At 37.9% G+C, this 22,897-nt stretch overlaps 1 protein-coding gene across 1 annotated transcript in view; it reads left to right on the forward strand.

Annotated features, from left to right (window-relative positions):
• Nucleotides 1-22,897, forward strand: part of LOC131038993 (geraniol 8-hydroxylase) — a 47,514-nt gene that overhangs the window by 14,082 nt on the left and 10,535 nt on the right. The window contains exon 2 of the mRNA XM_059219564.1: nucleotides 18,038-18,048. Coding sequence (XP_059075547.1) covers nucleotides 18,038-18,048 — 11 coding nt within the window. The remainder of the gene's footprint in view (nucleotides 1-18,037; nucleotides 18,049-22,897) is intronic.

Here is a 22,897-nt window from a genome sequence, read left to right on the forward strand (position 1 = left end):
TGGGGGTTGGATCTCATCAGTAAAATCTCTCCTCCTTCATCTCAAGGACACACTTTCATTATAACCGCAACAGATTACTTTACAAAGTGGGTGGAAGTTGTTCCCCTTCGCTCTACTACTGCTGAAGTGATTTGTCAATTTCTTCTAGAAAACATTATTTCTCAATTCGGGATACCTTCCACTATAATCTCAGATAATGGGACATCATTTAAGAACAAGGACGTGAAGACATTCCTTGAGAAATATCATATCAAACATCGATTTTCTACACCATACTATCCTCAATCAAATGGTCAAGCCGAATCATCCAATAAGATAATTGAACAAATTCTTCGCAAAACCATGAATAAGCATGGTAAGGATTGGAGTACTCAGCTAATCTATGCTCTTTGGGCCTACCGAATGAGTGTACGAATTGCTACAGGAACCACCCCTTATAATCTTGTTTATGGTGCTGATGCTATTATGCTTTTAGAGTTAGAGATTCCATCACTTAGAGTTTCTCTCAAAGGTATAGTAGATGATGACTCTTATAAAGAACAAAGACTTCAACAGCTTGAGATGCTTGATGAACATCATATAAATGCATTTGAGCATATTCAAGCGTATCACAAAACTCTACAACGAAGCTATAATGATAAGGTTATTCAACGTTCCTTCTCAGTAGGTGACTTAGTTCTCTATGAGAATCAGCGCAATGTGAATGCCTTACCTGAAGAAAAGGGAAAATTTAGTCCTAATTGGCTTGGACCATATATTGTTATTGAAGATTATGGATCAAGTGCTTACAAAATAGCGGATGTAGACGGTAGGCCTCTTAAAAAAACCTATAAATGCTACGCACTTGCATAGATGCTATGCTTAATTCCTCATTCCTTATTTTTCATTTCATTTACCTTCTCTTCAGTTCTTCAAAATTGGGTAATATGTTAGCATATCTTGGTTAGAGAAAATAGAATTAAATGATATTGTGTTTAATCTATATTGCTTTGTTCTTGACAAGCATGTTTCTTTACTTTATAGTTTGTCTTGAATTCATTTATGTAAATTGCAAAATATTTACATTTCCATTATGCTGGCATATTATACAATGTCTTTATGTGTAAAGTAGAATCGTATCATGTTGTGTTTAAGTTTAAAATTAAATCACATTAGTTATATGATTCGTAGGCTTCACACATATTTCTTCTCTATCATCAATGTAGTACTTGATTAAATATTTTATTTTAAATTAAGTCACACATGTATCAATTTGATCATGGAACATTGAGAAATCAATCACATGGAAATTAAATTCAGAACATACATGTACATCTACCAAATGTATTAACTTTAATCAAAATATACATTGTTTTAGGCATTAAAGATAACACGTTTGAGACAAAGAGAAGCATGTATATATATATATATATATATATATATATATATATATATATATATGTGTGTGTGTGTGTGTGTGTGTGTGTGTGTGTGTGTGTGTGTGGATCATGTTTTCATATACAAAAGTAGGTCACTATACATCCAAAATGTGACCTATCCTACATCATGAGATCATCTCCCATCCCTAGGGCTAGTAGCTAGAGAGTGATGACTAGATGCTCCCTCCTGATCCGGCCGTGAAGGTGGACCCATAGGTGTATAGCGTGATATAGACCATGAATGACTCCGAGAAGAACTCCTACGATCCCTATCCATAAGGATTGCGCGATACGAGGTAGCCTCGACCTGAGCTGCTACTAGGTCATGCTGTGCCTGCTGAAGGTTCTCTGATAGAACTCTCTCTCTCTCCCTCCATATTTCCACCTATACTCAAAATGGGGAAAACAAGTCCTCATGCCGACCCACGTTCCCCTGAGGCCTATAAGCAACCTGTGAGGAACTAGGGATCTGTGCCATCATGGAAATATCTGTCACTGCTTGCTGAATCAAGGACCGCCACTCTTGCACATTAGCTGTAGCAGTAGAATAGATTTTGTATTAGTACCAACCTATATCATCAAAACATTAATTAATCAATATAAACCTACTATACCTAGATCTCCCTCACGCCAGTAGGGATCGTGATATGGTAGCATCTGTGACTGGGAACTACTAGGCTCCCCACGCTCAAATGATCTATGCACGATGGGTACAGGTCTCCGTATTGCCTTGTGTTCCCCCTTTTGGGGAATAAGAGGAGGATCCAAGGCTATGGTATCATCTCTTGAATGGTGGGGAGCTGCATCTGACTCTTCCTCATCATCTCTATCCTCCTCCTCCTCATCATCCTCATCCTCATCTGCATCCTCACCCGCATCCTTGTTCTCCTCATCATCATCTCTATCTATGTCATCCTCCTCTCCTTCCTCCTCCTCCTCGGCACTAGGCTGATCTCCTATGGGTGGATCAGGATCTCCTACCTCCTCCGATTTGGATCCCTGATCCTCATCTCGGTCTCCATGTCACTGTGGACTTGGATGGCCTATCAGGTAATCTGGTGGAAAGATAGGCCCTAGGTATGTCCTCACAAACCATGAGAGATACCTGCACTGTGCTCCAGGATCTGCGGAGTAATCAGTGACCACATCCTGATCGGACCCCTCTATATCTGTAATCTTGATATCATCTGTTGTAGGTCTCGCTACTGCTCTGGGTCTGGGAAGGACTCACAAGTGTTGAGTATAGATAGGTACATCGGCTAGAACACACTGCTCTAGCCCGAACTGCCTCTGTACTCGGTCAAAGTAGAATGAGACTATGATATGTGAGTAACGTCCTCTCAGTAGGCGGTTCCTCTGTAAGCATGCTAGCTGCCTCTCCATCTCATCCCATCTATGCATCCGCAGATATGGTCTCCATACTATCACCTCAGCTGTCATTCTATCGAATGTCACTCTCCAATATAGTAGATCCCCAAATCTCCACTCACCGGTAAGTGGATAGGCAAACACCCTAGGTTGCTCACTAGCCGCACTCATTGGATAGCCGACAGGCCTGGTGCATGTAAAGTGCTCAAATATCCACACCTACAGAAGTGTGCATGTCATCAAGCTACAACACTATCCAAACACATACTCCTCGAGGTTGTGATAGAGATGTGCAAGCATACTTCGACCCCAAGCATATACTCTCCTATGTCTCTCCATAGCTCTGATGCACCATGTGAGACCACCATGCATATGCGTACCTTGCCCATTAGGGCAGACGGCTAGTGCAATGATGGCAATCATAAGACGTCTCACAAGGGGCACCTCTCCTGTCGGATGTAAGAGCCAACTGATCATGATGCGACCTCTAGTCTCACTCGGCATGACTCTCCCTATGCAGTATATTTGCTCCCTCTGATAGTCCTCCGCTGACCGCTCGGTCGCGTATGTCATGGTGGCTCCTCTGATAGGTAGGTGAAGTATGCAATACACATCCTCAAGTGTAACCGTCATCTCTCCTACTGGGAGATGGAATGTACATGTGTCAGGATCCCATCGCTCCATAAGTGTCATCAACATCACAGGATGGAATCGAATGGCCGGCATGAGGATCGCATACCATAAACCCACTATCAATAATGTATCCCTCTCTGCATGAGTCAGTCGGGGAATCTGATCTCACAGACTGTGAAGAATCTGCCCTGCAATGTGCTCTCTCATGTATGGGAGACCCTGCAATGCAAAAACATCAGTGTAATCAGTACTTAATCATCAAAATCATCTATGCGAAAAATGAAAACTATCACCAAGTCCTGATTGGGACCATGGTGCCCTTCAGGGACCATGGCACCTTGAGAGGACCATGGCGCCCTTTAGGGACCATGGCGCCCTGAGAGGAACCATGGCGCCCTGATGGGACCATGGCGCCCCACAGGGACCATGGCACCCTGATAGGACCATGGCACCCCACAGGGACCATGGCACCCTAGGTGGGACCCAGGGTCAGATTCTAGGGCCCGCATTCGATCACAGAAACTCAAAGTCAACAAAAATGCAGAAAGTCAAAGTCAAAGTTCAGTCAACTCACCTCGTCCAGTGGCTCGTCACCGATCACGACCTGTCGCATGATCTCCATCCTCGTGGGACGCTCCGGTCATCATGAAGGCATGATGATGGCTATGTGGGCTCCACTGCAATGAACAATACTCAAAAATCAACAAAGTGACAAATGCAATAGTCACTTTCAAGGTATATATTTTCATTCCTTTAATTTCAAAAACCCTAATTTTCCTCTATTACTCATTTCATCATAACTTGAGTTTGGGAGATGCGATTTTTGAACCGTTTGTTGTGTATGAATTGTATTTTTGTTGCCTTACTCCCAGGATGTTCCAAAACGTGCTCTGATGAAGCCTCTTCAGTGAACATCTCTCATCAATAATCTCTCACACAATTTGTCGTAAGTAAACATGCTATCCTATTTCACCTCCCTAATAAGCAAGCCGAAACAGGGGGGGCATATAGCTACTCGCAAATTTCATCACTTTCCTTAGTAAGCATTAGGTGATTTTGTGATCTAACATGTGTTTTGTAGGGTGCGGTTCCTAACTGTGTACTGCAGATACCGCTGGGGGCTTCATTCGACACACTTATGGAGATATCCTTTTTCAAATAATGTTTACTTTTTTGTACTTTAGCTTGCATATGCACGTAGTACTCATATGACCACTAAAGTGGGGGCTAAATGTAGCATCGTAAATTGTACGCACTTGCTAGGGTGGTACAATTTCACACCTAGTTTAGCACCCACCTTGGTGCATTTTGCATTTTGTATTGCATTTCCCCTTTAGCACTTAATTAATTAAATTAATTAGGTCTAAGGTTCTATTTCATCATCTTCCACATCATAAAGTTGGGCCCTTTCATGAAAGTGTGCCCTTTTAATTTTATTCCTCCAATACATCATTTAATCAAAAACCCTAATTAGGTCCTATTTTGAACTTGGGGGCTTGATTTCGGGGGTCAAAACATCTCAAAATCACCTATAACTTTGGGATTCTCTCTAAAATCATCATATTCGACGGCCCTGAAAATTTGGTGAAAAGTTGCCAGGACCATGGCGCCTAGAGTGCACACGGTCCCGGACATTTTTCCCAAAATTTTAGGAGCACGGTCCAATCATAAAATAAAGCTTAACCCCAAGAAATTGGCAGGAGATTCAATCTCTAGGTCGGCCAAAAGTTGAAATTATGACCTAGGGTTTCATATATAAGAGCTCTCTTTCTTCATTTGAAAGGATCGGATTTTTGGTTTCAGGGACCTTCTATGCAGCAAAAGAGTAGATCTTTGAAGACTTCAATAACATTCAACATCCATCCATCAAGAATTCATCAATTTCATTCATCCATTTAGGGATTTGAAGGCATTGAAGAGCAATAGGGGATCACTGACTGAAGATTGGCTTGTACCCCTCCCTTGGGGTTGGGTATGATTTCATGTTGTTTTCATGTCTTTTGCATAAGCCTCATTATATCATTTGTATTCATGCTTTAGATCACTTTGCATCTTGATTTGGAGCATTTACATTATCATTTACAAGCAATTAGGGTTTACTTTCTAGGTTGCTCTAGTTTGCTTACTTGCATTTTAGGATCTTGCACACACACAAGGTCTGCACACACATTAGTTTTACAATACAACTTGGCTATTTGTGGAGGTGGAAATCACCAAAGTGGGGGTTTGACTAAGGCAAAACCCTATATAGCCACCCACCATACCTTTTCAGATATAAGTGCAGGTTTCGGGATTCGGACGATGCCGCAAGTTGCAGATCCAGCGGAAGCAAACAAAGACTGAACTTTACACCAAATTCCAACCCAGAAAGCTAGGACAGGGGCGTGGAGCACCCTAGTCCTACCAGGACAGGGGCGCTGGGTGCCCTGGTCCCTGGGATAGTGGCGCTAGGCGCCCTGGTACTCCAGTCAGACAACAAGTTTCAGCATTTTCCCGACAGCTTTTCAGGTTGCAAAACAACAGTTTTAGGAGCAGTTTCAGGGGCAGAATCAGGACAGTGGCACCCACACCCCCGTCCCAAACATTTTCACTCAGATTTTAACTCCGAGTATGCATCTGCATTCTTGTCTTGTCCTTGTGTTTACAGCTTTCCATTGTTTAATCTCAATTTTGCAATCTTGTTATTAGTTCATACTTGCACTTTGGGGTTAGGAATTGAACTTGCATCATTTTATCTTTCAATTACAACAAAGGAATAGAAATCCTAATAGGTAGCCCATGGCTCTCTCTTCTACAAAAAGAAGTAGCCAGTTGTGTGATACCTCTAGGCTCTTTCGTATTCCACAATGTGTGTCAAAAGGTAGGATTAGGGCATGTTAGCCTAGTCTCGCTTTTTCACCTACACAGTTACTAAACTAAAGCTCTTAGTCAAGTGGTGATGGAGAGAGACCTGAAGAAACTGCTACCAGACTGAAATCGACCTATGAGAGGGATGACAAGATTGTGCCACCCAAAGCGAAATCACCTCTCGTTGATTCTAAAGGTTTTTATCAACAAATAATTGATGATCATTCTTTTTCTGATTTTTGTGAAATCCTCTCCTCTCTTGTGCAAAATGCTCCTAGAACTATTAATAAAGGATCAAGACTTGAAACAACATCTCTAGCATGCCTGAAAATAGAGGTAGAAAAGAAGAGAAAAATGTCCACCCCTGTTTCTAGTGAGATAGATACAGTTGTGTTGTTGTTACAAGGTTCTCACAAGCCTAAAAAGGCTAAGCAAATGTCTTGAATCATTTATGACTCTGTATCTAATCATCAACTCCTATAAATTGCTAACCCTATTAGGGACATGAATCTAAGTGACATAACATAAAATGATTATAAGATCAACCATGTGGATATGGGACCTTCTACTTTAGAAGGGGATGTCTATCATGCTAACTTTTTAGTCCATGCATTGATCAAAAGGGCCCAAGAATAGATGAAAAAGAACCTAGAGTTACATTCCCAAGTCCAGTCATTGAAGGATTTCATTTCATCTATCATAAATCCTATTATTGGGGAGGCTTCAAGTTTGCATGTATAGGGAATTGATCCAGATACTATGAGAAAGGTCAAAGGTAATTTGGGGTATGCTAAATCTGTCATTGAGTGGATAGATGAAATGTATGGGGTTGGTGTCAGTTACATCACTAAATTTAGAATGTTATATGTGATCATTTCAAATAAAAGAAAGGAGTTATTAACTGAGCTACAGCAGATCATGGAAGCATATTTGTGCTTTCAAAGGAGGTCGCAGAGCTCATGTCATTGAACCATGCCACACTAACTATTGAAAAAATAGAACATCCTAAGGAAGTTGACCCTACCCGGCGTGAAGCTTTGGATTGGAAAGAGAATATCTATCGTGATCATATCAATAATATTGATAATGTTTTAAAACACTACTTGAATGGTCTGCTGAAAAAAAAGGATAACCTCAATGCTCTGGATATTGACCTCATGGACAACTTTGAGGAAAATGTATGGGAACTCAGTGAAATGATGGGCCAGTTCAAAGATAATTATCAGAAGAACATTAGAAATCCTCAAAATATCTCCTTGGAATCCTTTAAAGAATTGTGTCACCTACAAATGCATACCACTGCCTTTGAGTCTGAGATTGATGAAATGCATAAGAACATAGCCACTACCGACAGGTTAATTTCAAAATGGAGAATGAGATCGCATGTCACAGCAATGCCAGAGGACCCAAACATGGAGCCGGTTATGAACAAGTACCATGAGTATAGGCAAAGACTCAAGGCCCAGGAAGTTGCACGTGTTGGACATGAGGTGGAGATCATCGATGATAACGAACTAGGAGTAGAGTAGGTTGTGGCAGTTTTATAATTTTACTGTTTTATTACTTTTCTTAATGTAGTTTCATAAAATTGTGACCCTAGCAATTTTAACCACATTTGAGGTCCTCACCTTGGTGACAACACCCTCCTTCCTAACCAAGACCCTTTTCTGCACTTTTACCCTTGGGTTCTTCCTTGCTTGGGACTTGTTCCTACCTCCAGACCCTGTTCAAGCACCAAAATAGGGAAGGACAGGGGTGTGGTGCCCATGTCTCCACCCCTTAAGGTGGCCCTAAGATGGGTTTGTCTGGTCCCCTATGCATAATTTAATCTCCGGGGTTTGCACTCCTCTTTGTCAGCCTTCGGTGAATTAAAATTAATCCTCTAGGCATGTATAAAAGGGAGTTGGTTTTCTCATTTTTCATAAGAGGAGTTGTAGGCAAGCATAGGCAAAAATATACATAATCAAGCATTCGAGAATTCAAGTCTTCATTCATCCATTGGAGCAATATTACAACATTCATTCGGAAGTATGTGTGTGTTAGGGTTTTTTCATGTTACATGTCATTTCATGCAACACTTGTGATTCCATTCAAGAAGCAAAGCAATCATCATTAACAAATTGCAGATCTACAATGTATACATTTCCATTGTTTACATTCAAGTATTTGCAATTACTTTCTTTCAAGGTTGATTCCTCAACCGGGGTTTGATTGAGGCAAACCCCTATCCACAACTCTTCTTCCCTTCTTTTTTGTGTGTATGTTGTAGGTTTGCAACTGTAATTACAGGTTTGGGCTTCATTTGCAAAGATGGAGAAAGCTTTTTTGTTTCATGGATTTGTTGAATGACCATGTACACTCTCGCCATGGTCCGGATGAATTTTCTCCAAATTTGCAGGGAAGATTCTTATCAATCTAATTAACATGAATCCAAAGTTACAGCATGATCCCGAACTGGTAGCTCCTCATTTCACTCATTCTCTCTCTTTGTTCCACACAGTCAACAAGCCAACTTTCCTATTTACAAAAGAGGGCAAAACACACTTCAACCCTTGCAATCCACTTGGAATTCACATCCTTGCCTCCCTTGGATTTGGATCTAGTGTATCCAAGCCCCTCTTTTGAATGTAAAGTTCCTGCAAGTGAAAATCATCCTAGTGACTTCCTTTCTCTCTCCTAGGTGGGGAGTCGCTAGGGTTCAATTTTCCACTTTAAACTTAATTATTGGCTAGGATGCCTAAAGACTTATTTTAAATAACAGTCATCCTCAAGAAACCATTACTTTAATGTTTTAAATAGTTGGACTTAGTTTCATTTTAGGATCTTTTGGTAAAACTTCATTTTACTCTTAAGAGCATAAACTTCTTTAAGCGTATTTCTATTTTACTATTTTGAATATAGAAAAATTGTTGTGGCTTTCAGATGTACGTAATATTTGAATTATGGTGTGTGGATGCCTTTTGTTCTTTTGAATGGTTATCAGTGGATGAATTTATATTTGAGATTGTGAATGGTTTAAATTTTATGTTGCTACAAGAATATTATCTATGAATGATATTTTGTGGTAATCTGGTTGATTCAAAATCTAGAAAATCTAAAAATAGTGCCTTGTATTTATGCATGCCTTTGCAAAGATTTCTGGTTAAAAGCTCTTTCCTTACTTGCTTTTAGGTTAAAAGCATTGTGGTTAATTCTTTATTTATTGAATATTATATGAAGGTAGCTGCTACCTTATAAAATAATCAGAGAATCAGTCATTAGATAGTTTCTTTAGACTTGTTCAATTGTGGTTACATTTGTCACCTTTGTGGGCATGAGAATATAGAGTTAGGTGTTAAATCTGTTACCCAACAAATTTTTGGTGACTCTACTGGGGATATATAGAAACCAGTATTATGAAGTTTTATGTAATAGTCATCCATGGGCTTATCAAGACAAGTTGCCCCTGTGTTGCAACCTAATGTAGATTGCTTGGTCCATAATCAAGAGGACATAGTTATAACTCTTTGACATATTGCTTGGGAAAAGAATAGAACTGATCGTTAGTTTCACAAGGTTAATGTTGTTTTGAAAAAAGAAGAAGAGTTTGGAGAAAACATTGTATATTTGGACATTTCTCAAGAAGGAGTAATAATTCTAGCCGAAGAGGTCCACCTTTTACCAGTCCTAAGAAATAATTAAATCATCCACTTAAGTAGAATTTGGTGACTCTAAGCCTTGTTGTTTAGTGAAGTTTTGGCTTCAAAAAGATACACTAGGGCTGATATGAAAAAGGGGATTGTTGATAAAGATTTTGAATTCTTAGAGTTCATCAACTTTTTGGTTTTCCCACCTTTACGAAAGGATAAGTTGTTAGTAGACCTCCTTCTCCTCCTAAGCCTAATAGAATTAAACCTTCCAGTTGGCATACCCTCCGCCAAATCCTTGTATTGCAAGGTACCATATTACCTCTTCAAGTCTATTTCCCAACTCATAATATTCAAGGCATGGCTCAACCTATCCCATGGGGTGTAGCAATAGGTCCTATCACATTTGGGGCTAGGTCCCAACTTCATGATTTACCCAAAGGCTCTAGGAAAATTATCCTTAAGTTCAATGGAGATGGTAAAGTTTCTCCTGAGGATCACTTAAAGGCTTTCTTTGATGTGTCTTCTATCTTGGCATTGCAACACAAAGATGTTGCAATGAGTCTATTTGTAGAATCCTTGACTGGTCCTGCTGTAGAATGGTTCTATTCTTTACCTAATGGTTGTATAAATGATTGGAATACATTGAGGGCCAAGTTTGAAACTAGATTTAAGACAACTAAAGATAATTCAGTTTTGGATGCTCAATTGGGTTCTATGTAGAAGGAAGTGCATGAGACCATCACAGACTTTGTGGCGAGGTTCAATAAACTATTTAATAGAATCACCACCAACATGAGGCCTGGTGAGCACTTGATTAACGAAATGTTTATCAACACCTTACCACCTGATATAAGTTTCACTATTAAGAGAGAGGGTGCTAATAATATAGAGGTTGCTCAAACTTTGGCCATAGCAATTGAAGATGATCTGATTATAGCAGGGAAATGGTAGAAAGAGCTACAGAATAGAAAGCCCTTGCCGGTAAATTCCACTGATCTTGTGATTCAGAGATTAGCTAATGATATTATTACCTTGAAGAGGCAGATGCCTAAAGGTTTTTCAACCTCTTATCAAGATGATCCTAGAAGGGATTATAATTATCAGGGAGCTCAAAATAAGATTCTCTCTATAGTTGGTCTAAGTCAAAGGTTGGAAATTGAAGGTCCCTCCTCTTCTTCTTCATCTTCAAATGTAAATAATCATTGTATTTTTCACTTGATATCTGACCATGATGGATGGAAGTTATTTCCCAGAAATGATAAGATACACGTAGTTGCTTTCCACAAGTGAGCATGCCACAAAGCCTTACATAGAGGAGCTCAACTCCTCCAAGGATGCTGGTGTAAATGTCTTTGAGTACCTACTTGGTAATGATGATAAGGAAGATGTATTGGTAGAGGTGAATGATCCTAATTGTGTTCTATTCACTAGGTCACAGCATGCAAAGGGAGAACAAAGTAATTCCCCCACTCCAAAGTTTCTCTTGACTAAACAGAAGAAAGTAGACCAGGAAATTCCCAAAGAATCTCAGGATGAGATAACTCATTCTACTTCAACCCCTGTTGTATTAAACTATATTCCCTTTGATATTATTGAGTCTTGTAAAAATACTAAGATCCAAATCTCCCAAGTTGCATTAGTCAAATATGTCAAAGAGGGGACCCTATCATCTTAATGTAATGTTATCCTATGATAATGAAGTCAGTGTGGAAGAAAAAGTTTGTTCCAATTCTAGAAATGACCCTCCTTGTCTGCACGATCCCTCTGCTAGGCTAGAGCCTTTCTATGTTTCTTTGTTTATTATTGGCTTTAGGTTAAGTAATTATAGTATTGACTCTGGTGCTTCCAAAAATGTAATGCCTGCTCAGGTCACCCAAGCTTTAGGTTTATTTACTAAACCTCTTCCCAAGGGAGATGTTACTCTATGGATGGTTTTGCAGTCCCAATCATAGGTCAAATCAAATATTCTCATGTAGCCCTTGTAGCCTTTCCCAAAAAGAGATTAAAATTGACAATACTAGTGGTCGATATACTTACCAGCAATGGGATGCTTCTCAGTAGGAGATTTTGTAAGGATTTTGAGGGAGAAATTTAAATGGATTGGTCCCATACTTTGATTCCACTTGAAGGGAATAATATTTGTCTTAACCCTAAACCTAAATCCAAGTTTACTATATTGAAATTTGGAGACCCTAGAGCTGATATCTTATTTATAGAGATCAGGCCTAGCATCTATATTTGTTCCTTAAATCCTTGTGATAGTTCAGATCATATCACCCCTAATCTAAAAGATGAGTTACGTACAATTCAGTTTGATTGAAGTTGTGCTAATGCTAGATTGGGATCATGCGTAGTCTTAGTCTCACCAGATGGTTACATGTTTCCTTATGCCTTCAAACTAGAATTTGCTAATACTAATAACACTATAGAATATGACTTGCCTTGCTGCTTGGCTTAGGGTTGGCTAAGGAAAAGGGAATAAAACAATTGAAGGTTGTAGGTGATGTTGAGTTGATCGTCAAATAGGTTAGAAAGGTTTATACTATGAAAAATAATTGTCTGAAGCATTATAGAAACAGGGTTTTGGATTGCATTGAAACCTTTGATGCCTTCTCAATTGAATCATTTCTAAGAAATTAGAATACAAGAGTTAATTCATTGGTTGTTTTGACCTCTTTACTCTTGCCTCACCTTGATTTTATAGACAAGACCTTTCAAGTGGAGTTGATGTACAAACCAAGTGTCCCTGACAATGTTGGTCAGTGGCAGGTGTTCAACGATGACTGATAGATAATTGAATTTCTTGAGAATTCTAAATCCTTTGCTCATTGTTATTTTGAAGGAAGTACTAATGAGAGAAACGAAGTGTTGGAAGGTGAGGCTATTGATTCTGAAGGAAAAGAAGCAGAGGTGGTGCAGTTGAAAGGGAATAAAATACCTAAAGGATTGGTCTCTCTTGAGGATCTTTTCAATAGGCATGATCAATATCTAAAGTAGAAGAACAAGTCTATTTCAATCTCCACTAAATATGATCAGGTCAACATTGGGACTTAGGAGAATGCAAAGCTTGTTTGTATTGGTAAATGTTTCTCCCTTAAGGAAAGGGAAAAACTTATTACTTCGTTTCTATGTTATCAAGATGTCTTTGTCTGCAGTTATGTTGACTTGAAAAAGTTCAAAAATGGCATCTTTCAGCATAGAATTCCTTTGAAGCCTGGTGTCACACCTTTTAGGTAGAAACAACATAGTTACAACCCCAAGATTGTTGATGCCATCTTTATTGAAATTGAGAAAATGTGGAACGCAAAGATCATCTACCCTATTCATCATTCGACATGGGTTGCCAATATTGTTCCTGTTAGAAAAAAGAATGGGGAAATAAGAACATGTGTCGATTTCAGAAATCTAAATCAGACTTCCTTGAAAAATAATTACCCCTTGCTTGTCATTAACCATATTCTATACAATCACAGGTTTGGAAATGATGTCCATGCTTGATGGTTTCTTGGGTTATAACCAGGTTGAAGTAGCCCCTGAAGATCAACATAAGACCTCTTTCACTACCCCTATTGCACTGTTTGCTTATCATAGAATACCATTTAGTCTTATCAATGTTGGTGCCACCTTCTAGAGGGCTATGGATTTTTCATTTGGATATTTGAAAAAAAAAATTATTGTAATCTACCTGGATGATCTAACAGTCTTCTCTAAAAAGAGAGCCAATCATCTGCATGATTTGGAGATAGTTTTGCAGTGGTGCAAGGAGGAAGGTATTTCTTTGAACCCCAAGAAGTCTATCTTCATTGTGACTGAAGGTAAACTCTTAGGTCATATTGTCTCAAGGAAAGGAATCAAGATTGACCCTGAAAGAGTGAAGGAAATTATATAGTTGAGCTTACCAACAAACAAAGATGGTATCAAGTCTTTCTTTGGTCAAGTGAATTTCTTAAGGAGATTTGTTCCCGATTTTGCTGAGTTGACTAAACCCGTAACAAGATGATGAAAAACCATCCTCTCTTCAAGTGGATTCTTGAGGTAAAATAGTCTTTTGAAGATATAAAGGTGGCAATTGCAAATGCACCCATGCTAATATACCCTGATTTCACTAAAGATTTCATTATATATTCTTTTGCCTTATAAAATACCTTGTTGGCTATATTGTTACAAAAGAATGAATAGGGTATTGAAGCCCCAATATATTTTATGAGCATTCCTCTGAAGAATTATGAGTTGAATTATTCTCCTCTTGAGAAGCATGCTCATGTTGTGGTTAAGACTCTTAAGAGTTTCAGGTTCTATGTTTTACACACTCATGCTATTGTTTTTGTATCGAAGACAATTGTGAAAAGTATCCTTACTCAGTAGGAGATTGGGTGTAACAAGAGGGCCTCCTAGATAGCCAAAGTGTAGGAATACGATGTGGATATCAAACCCACTAATTTGGTTAGAGGAAAAGGTTTAGCTAAGTTAATTTCAGAAAATAAGCCCTATGAAGAAGAAAGCCTCCCTTTGGTGTTGTTTACTATCACAATGGATGAATGGTTCTCAAATGTATCATACTTCTTGATGTATAGAGATTGTCCTCCTCATCTGTCCCCAAAGGAGAAAAGGAATTTGAAACTCGAGGCTAGAAGGTATGTTCTTTGGGAAGGAGATTTGTACAAAAGAGGAGTTGATGACACTATCCTGAGATGTGTAGACAAAGAACAATAGAAGAAGTTGTTGGAATTCTTTCATAGTGAGGCATGTGGAGGTCACTTCTCTGTTTCTGTGACATCTTTCAATATTCTTTGTCAAAAAATTTATTGACTAGGTATGTTCAAAGATACATATGAATGGGTAGCCAAGTGTGAAAAGTGTGCAATGTTTACTAGTAGACCTTATCTAGTTGCATTACCCCTGAGACCTGTTGTGATTGATGAACCTTTTCAGCAATGGGGCGTCGATTTTATAGGCCCAATAAATCCACATTCCTATGCTAGACATACTCATATTTTAATAGCCACTGATTATTTTACCAAATGGGTAGAAGTCATCTTTGAGAAGCATACTTCTTCTAAGGTGGTGTGCAATTTTCTGAAAGAGAACATCTTGGTGAGATTTGGAGTACCTAAGAAACTAGTTGCTGACAATTCCAGTTATTTTTCATCAACTAAAATTATCTTGTTTTGCTATGAGAATGGCATAAGTTTGGCACACTCCTCATATTACTAGCCTCACAGGAATGGACAAGCTGAGTCTAACAACAAGAATCTTTTCTCCATCATTAAGAAATTAGTGGATGAGAACCAAAAGGAATGGCATAAAAAGCTATATGATTCTCTATAGGCCGAAAGGGTTACGCATAAAAGAGCTATTGGCATGTCTCCTTTTCAGTTAGTTTACGGAGTAGAGAGTGCTTTGCCCTTGCCATTAGAGCTCTCCACACTCAATTTGCAAAAATCTATTGAAGATGAGCAATTTTAATCTACGGTGGAGAAGAGGATCATGTACTTGAATAAACTGGAAGAACAAAGGGATGTGGTGATAGATAAAACTTCCCAACATCAACAAATGGTCAAGGAGATATTTGACAAAAGGGCCAGGCAGAGAAATTTTACAATTGGAGATATGGTACTTCTTTGGGACAAGAGGAGAGATCCGAAGGGTGCACATAAGAAGTTTGATTCATTATGGAAAGGACCTTTTTTGATCAAGCAAGTCCTTGGAAATAATTCTTTTCTGTTGGCCTATCCTGATTGTACTCCATTACCTCTTTCCTATAATGGGAAAGACCTGAAAATATTTAATTGAAGCAATTTTGTCACCTTTTGTACATAGTTTTGTTTTCCCCTAATTTAGTCTGTTGTGTCTTATTTTCTTTCAACTCTATTGCCCAATGAATAAGGCTTATGCCAAGTTTTTTTGGATCCTCTATATCCTAAATAGTCCTTGTCCCCATTCAGAGCCAATATGTTGCCTCCTTTTTAAATTTGGAGTCACCATCCAATTCTCCTAAGTGTTCCCTTTCACTTCATGTTTCAAGCTTCCGGTTGCGGGCTTTATGAGTTTCTGAAGTCATGTCACACATTGTGTCCCTTTTTTAAACTTGTCGTGACGTTAGAAAGTTTTGAAAGTTTTCGATCACCCAATCTCGCATTGTCTTGTGCTTCAGTCACTCTAGCGCAGGTTGTGAAAAGTTTGTAAGTCTCGACTGTAGGTTCTTAAGTTCATATTTTCCTCGATTGAGTGACTTGTCAAGTTTCACCTAGATTTTGGGGCACCACCTTTATGTTAATTTTTTAGACGGACTAATTTTGTTTGCCTTGTCAGAGGAATAAGCCAAATTAAAGGATCGTTTAAAAAGGCGAAGTAAATACAATATTTAAGGCATGTCACATCACTTGAGTACACAGATGGGGTGGCGGATGATTTTTGAACTAGCCTTCATTTTTGAGTTTTCACAAGGTGCATTATCTAGCTTGTGTCTGTGCAGAGTGTAATACAAAATCATTGGGCAGGTGTGCAAGACACGAAAAATAGAGCAATTGAACTTAGAAATTTTTTTCAAGAGCTTAAAGGAAGCGAGAGAACTCTGTTGCGGGAGAGAATTTTTCAGTGTGGCTTGGCTTTTGTAGCTGGTTTTCTATTTGATGTTCCTTGTGTAAATTTAATTGTTCCCTGTGTAAATTTAATTGTTCCATGCTCTGAAAGATACAACCCATAAACATAAGAAATCCAAGCAAAAGGTGGTAGGGTTGTTGCACGGACTAATTCTGAAAGCATCTCCCACACTTTGTGCCTTCTTGAGAGAGAAACCTCCAAAAAATTGTATGTTCTAGATGGCGAAGAGTATTTCCGAATGCATGGGGACCAGTGTATGAACTGCATTGCCAGGACTTGGTTAAAGTCCAAAAAGGGAGGTAAGTTTCAATTTCCCACCAAATTAAAAAGGATGCACTTTAAGGATGAAGTTGCAAAAATTATAGCCCTCTTGCATTGTGTTGCAAGAAATGCTTGCACTGATTCTTTTGAGTTTTGGATGTATCATTTCATTCTGTTAATTTGTGCTCCTGGGAGTTTTATTGATTGAGCCTCTATTATTAGCTATCACTTGAATGAACAATTGTAGAATTTTCGTTAGTCCCTAGTTTTTCATATGTGTTCATATCTGATTTTTGTCCTAGCTAGTCAAGAGTCTACTTGGTCGGGTCTGGGATTGCATCATCCTCTCCCTGCATTCACACCCATGTACTATAAATTCCTCCAACTTACCATGTGAAAGGGCATGCAAGTTTTTTCCGGTGTCAATGATGTGTTCTCAATGGGTATGGTCAGGAAATTAGAAGGAAACCCTGGCCTATGGATTTCCCATGAGTCTGATGCCTTTGTGACAAAATTTGGGAGTTTCTACACCCAATTTGACAAGTTCACATACCTTAGAATTGGGGTTTTATGAAGGCCCCACTAAAATTGCCTCGGTTCCTGTCTGATTATATTATGTTTCTAGAAATTTGCCGCCAAATGATTGTTGTAAATATTAAATACCTGAATATGGGAAAGAAAGGATACTCCTTCCCATCATCCACAAATTATTTCTCTTACAAAACAAATAGCAATGCTAAGGCCATGGGAATGCTAAGGCCGTGGGAATGATTCTGGAGAAATTTCATTTTATATCTCTGCCATCTAGAAGTAGTTTTGACAGTAAGGGATATGTGAAGCGTTATTTGTATGGAGCCAAAGGTTACATGCATCGGCCTGAGATCGAATATTTCTAGGAGGATTGTCTAAACGATGCCGAAGTGTTTAAGAGAAGTTTCATGAGGCTCTCTCTACAACAAATCTACACTCTTGGTGTTTCCTTTTATTTTCCTGATGATGTGGTTGAAGATGAGGTCATTATTCACCTGGAGAGTATCATATTTTTTCTGATGTGGCCCCCATAGAAATTTATTGGTCTAAAGAACAAGTCTCGGAACTAATGGTTCATACTTCTCTAGTGTTAAAAAAGACATCCAACTAGTTAAATGGTAAGTGGAAGAAATAGTTTGGCTCCTCACAAAGCCAAAATTCATCATCTCGTAGAGAGCAAGGAGAAGTTTCCTCTTCCCTTGTTCCAGCATCAATAGATAATTCTGTAGGTAGGTTACTAAACCGAAGCTCTCATTCAAGTGGTGATGGAGAGAGACCTGAAGAAACCATTGCCAAACTAAAATTGACCTTTGAGCGGGATGGCAGGATTTTGCCACCCAAAGGGAAATCACCTCTCATTGATTCTGTAGGTATTTACCAACAAATAATTGATGATCATTATTTTTCTGATTTGCTTGAAATCCTCTCCTCTCCTATGCAAAATACTCCTATTACTATTAATAAAGGATCAAGACTTGAAACAACCTCTCTAGCATGGCTGAAAATAGAGGCAGAAAAGAAAAGAAAAATGTCCACCCCTCTTTCCAATGAAATAGATATAGTCGTGCTACTGCTACAAGGTTCTCACAAGCCTAAAAAGGCTAAGTGAATGTCTCAGATCATTTCTGACTTTGTATATGGTCATCAGCTCCTAGAAATTGCTAAACCTATTAGGGACATGAATGCAAGTGACATAACATAAAATTATTATAAGATCAACCATGTGGATATGGGACCTTCTACTTTAGAAGGGGATGTCTATCATCCTAACTTTTCAATCCATGCATTGATCAAAAGGGCCCAAGAATAGAAGAAAAATAACCTAGAGCTGCAATCCCAAGTGCAATCATTGAAGTATTTCATTTCATCTATCATAAATCCTACTACTGGGGAGGCTTCAAGTTTGCATGTACAGTTAATTGATCTAGATAATATGAGAAAGGTCAAAGGTAATCTGGGGTATGCTAAAGTTTTCACTGAGTGGATAGATGAAATGTATGGGGTTGGTATTAGTTACATCGCTAAATTCAAAATGTTATATATGAACATTTGGAATAAAAGAAAGGAGTTATTAGTCGAGCTACAACATATCAGGAAAGAGCATGGAAACATATTTGTGCTTTCAAAGGAGGTCACAGAGCTCATGTCATTGAACCATGCCACGCTAAAGATTGAAGAATTAGTAGAACATCCTAAGGAATTTTACCCTACCTAGCATGAAGCTTTGGATTGGAAAGAGAAGATCTATTGTGATTATATCAATGATATTCATAATGTTTTAAAACCCTACTTGAATGGTCTGCTGAAAATAAAGGATAACCTCAGTGCTCTGGATGTTGACCTCATGGACAACTTTGAGGAAAATGTACAAGAACTCGGTGAAATGATGGGCCAATTCAAAGATAATTATCAGAAGAACGTCAGAGATCCTCAAAACATCTCCTTGGAATCCTTTAAAGGATTGTGTCACCTGCAAATGCATACCACTGCCTTTTAGTCCGAGATTGATGAAATGCACAAGAACATAGCCACTACCGATGGGTTAATTTCAAAATGGAGAATGAGATTGCACATCACAACAATGCCAGAGGACCCAAACATGGAGCCAATTATGAATAGGTATCATGAGTACAGGCAAAGACTCAAGCCCCAGGAAGCAGCACGTGATGGACAGGAGGTGGAGATCATTGGTGATAACGAACCAGGAGAAAAGTAGGTGGTGGTAGTTTTATAATTTTACTATTTTATTACTTTTCATAATTATTGGTTGGGATGCCTAAAGACCTATTTTAAATAACGGTTGTCTTCAAGAAACCGTTACTTTAATGTTTTAAATAGTTGGATCACTTAGTTTCATTTCAGGATCTTTTGGGCAAACTTTGTTTTACTCTTAAGAGAGTAAACTTCTTTAAGCATAATTTTGTTTTACTATTTTGAATATAGAAAAACTATTGGTGGCTTTCATATATATGTAATCTTTTAATTATGGTGTGTGGATTCCTTCTATTCTTTTGAATTGTTATCAATGGATAAATTTATATTTGAGATGGAGAATAGTTTAAATTTTCTGTTGTTACAAGAATATTATCTGTGAATGATATTTTGTGGTAATCTGGTTGATTCAAAATCTAGAAAATCTAAAAATAGTGTCTTGTATTTGTGCATGCCTTTGCAAATCTTTCTAGTTAAAAGCTCTTTCCTTGCTTTTGGGTTAAAAGCATTGTGGTTAATTCTTTATTCATTGAATATTATATGAAGGTAGTTGCCACCTTATAAAATAAGTAGAGAATCAGTTAGTAGATAATTTTTTTAGACTGGTTCAACAGTGGTTACATTTGTCACCTTTGTGGGCATGAGAATATAGTGTTAGGTGATAAATTTGTTAACCAACAAAAAGGAAGGATTGGATTATTGATAATGTGTGAAGTGTGTTGTTGTTGAGGGACTTGAAGCAGTCCTTTTTTGCAGTGTGTATTATAGTGGTGGATTATCTTTCTTTCTGTCTTTCTTTCTTTCTTCAACAGTAAGCCTTTTTCTGGGTAGTGAGCATTTTGGCAGTGAGCCACCCTTTGTAAAATTAACCTTAACCGGTGTTTTATATTGAGAACTAATATTCTCTGTGGTTTTTCCCTTCTTGGGTTTTCCACATCATATCTGGTGTTCATTCTATGATGTGTTGTGTGTATATGTTTTCATGTTGTATCTACTTTAATTAATTCTATCAGTTATTCCAATTGTGTGAAAGCATTGAAAAAATTATTAAGTTGTCAATTGATTCACCCCCCCTCTCAATTGCGCAGATATTCAACATGCTTACATGATTTAAAGTTTGAAGATTAGTATTTAAGTATTGAAGGTCCAAACTGATTCACCCCCAGTCTCATTATTGTGGTGTGTTCAACAATTGCTATCAAAGCAAGTTTCCTCTTTTGAAGCTTAACTGCTTGAGGAAGATCCAGAATGGCACATGACTATACATTCAAGACTCTAAAGTTTGATGAAACAAATTATTCTTATTGGAGAGAAAGGATGGAGTATCATTTGGCTACTTTGCTAGCTGAGATTTTGGAAAGCATTAAGAAAGGTTATACTGCTCCACATAATGGTCCTACAACTTTGGATGAAATCAAGCATATTAGAGTAATGCAAAATCTACTATTTCAATTGTTACTTGCTTGAATGATGCAGTGTTCAACAAAATTACAAGTGTTAAGTCAACTAAAGAAATTTGGGACAAGTTGAGGAATGTATTAAGGAGATAAGAAGACTTGAGGAAAGCCAAGATTACAAGATTACAAGAAGTATGACATTGAGGAAATTCGTGACATGAATAAATACACTATGAATCATCTCCTTGGGTCACTTGATTCCTTTGAGATTGCAAAATTAGATGGAATTAAGAAGGAAAGGAAGTAGCGTTCAAAGCCACAAATAATTCTAAAGAAGAACCAATAGAGAATGAAGACTTGGATGAGATTGAAGAAAACTTTGTAAGAATATTGAAAGGAATTGGAAAATACAAAGGTAAGTTACCCCTAAAATGTTTCAATTGGGAAAGAATAGGACATAATGATTCTAGATGTATGTATAAGGAAGATTATTGTGGAAGACCTAATGATGATAACAAAGGAAAGGAAAAATATCAAGAGATTAATAGAGATATCAAAAGAGATTATAGAAACAAGAAAAAGAGGATTTTTTGTTCAACAAAGGCCTGCTCATTTGAAAAGGAAGAGGACTCGAATGAAGAATACTTGTTCCTGGCTTTAGAAGAAAAGAATGATGGGAGGTCTAGAAATTCAAAAGACAAATCTTCTCGACATGCTAAAGTGGAACCAAAGGCATGGATTAATGACTTTGAATGTTCAAATCATATGACTAGTGATAGAGACAATTTTATTAACCTTGAGAAATATAATGGTGGATCAACCAAGTTTGCAAGAGAGGAAGTTGCACTGATTTGTGAAAAAGGAAGCATCTCTATTAATGATAAGAATAAAACTGATGATGTTTATTATGTTAAAGGTCTAAGACATAACCTATTAAGTGTGATTCAAAGGTGTAGAAAAGGGTATAAGGACATATTTCATGGGACTAGATGTGAAATTAGAAAGGGGAGCTCTAGAAGATTGGTTGCAGAAGGTGTAAGAACTAATGGAAATGTTTGCTATGCAAAGGACAATAAGAAAAGTAAATGTTTACTGGCACAAGTCTGCAATCAAACTGAGGATGTAGCTATGATTGTGGCTACTCCTAATACTATAATAAAGATGAATATCTTAGAATCTATAAAAGTTGGGAAAAGATGGTAAAAGAAGAACTTAATCGAATAAAGGAAAGCAGGGAAGCAAAACCAATGCCTAACCCTACTGACAAGAATCTGTAAGAAGAAAACTAGGAGTTCAAACAAAATAAAGCTGGTAGAGAAAAGGTCATGAATGAAGTAAGAATTCCTAGTCAAAATATTTCTCCACAAAATCAGAACAAATAAATGTTCAAGAGGTCTCATACTCAAATCAAGTACTCATCAACTTTCAATGGTAACTTTGTTTCATGCAATATGCTTGGACATAGAGCCAGTGAATTCAGACATCAAATTAGATCTCAACTATTTAATGGTCAGTGTTACATTTTTACCAAATTTGGTCATAAAGATAATAAGTGTAGAAGTGGAATGATGAGGAAGTCAAATAGTATAAATGTTTAGGCTTTCAATGGATGTTTTTTATACTTGTAACAATTTGGGTCATAAAGCTATTAAGTGCAAAAGAGTTATCAAAAGAAGTGGAAGCATCAGAAGAGATAGAAATGTCAAAAAAAATAGAAGTGCCTATTAGCAAAGTCTAGTATGTTACAACTGTAATAGACTTGGACACATTGCCAAATTTTGTAGAGGAAGAAATGGGAAGAATGGTCTAGTAAAATAAAATTGATATCAATATAGAAAAGGAGAAGATGAATCAGATGTAAAGGTGGAAGAGAAATTTGAGGATAGGTCTACACCCTCTGGTGGTTCTAACTCTTCTTCCAGTGATTAGATAGTATGTACTATGTGAGGGGGAGAGCGAAATGAAGATCTTAAGATGCCCCCCCTTCCAAATTGGTGTT

Source organism: Cryptomeria japonica, chromosome 4 (assembly GCF_030272615.1).
Source record: "Cryptomeria japonica chromosome 4, Sugi_1.0, whole genome shotgun sequence".
NCBI classification, from domain to species: domain Eukaryota; kingdom Viridiplantae; phylum Streptophyta; class Pinopsida; order Cupressales; family Cupressaceae; genus Cryptomeria; species Cryptomeria japonica.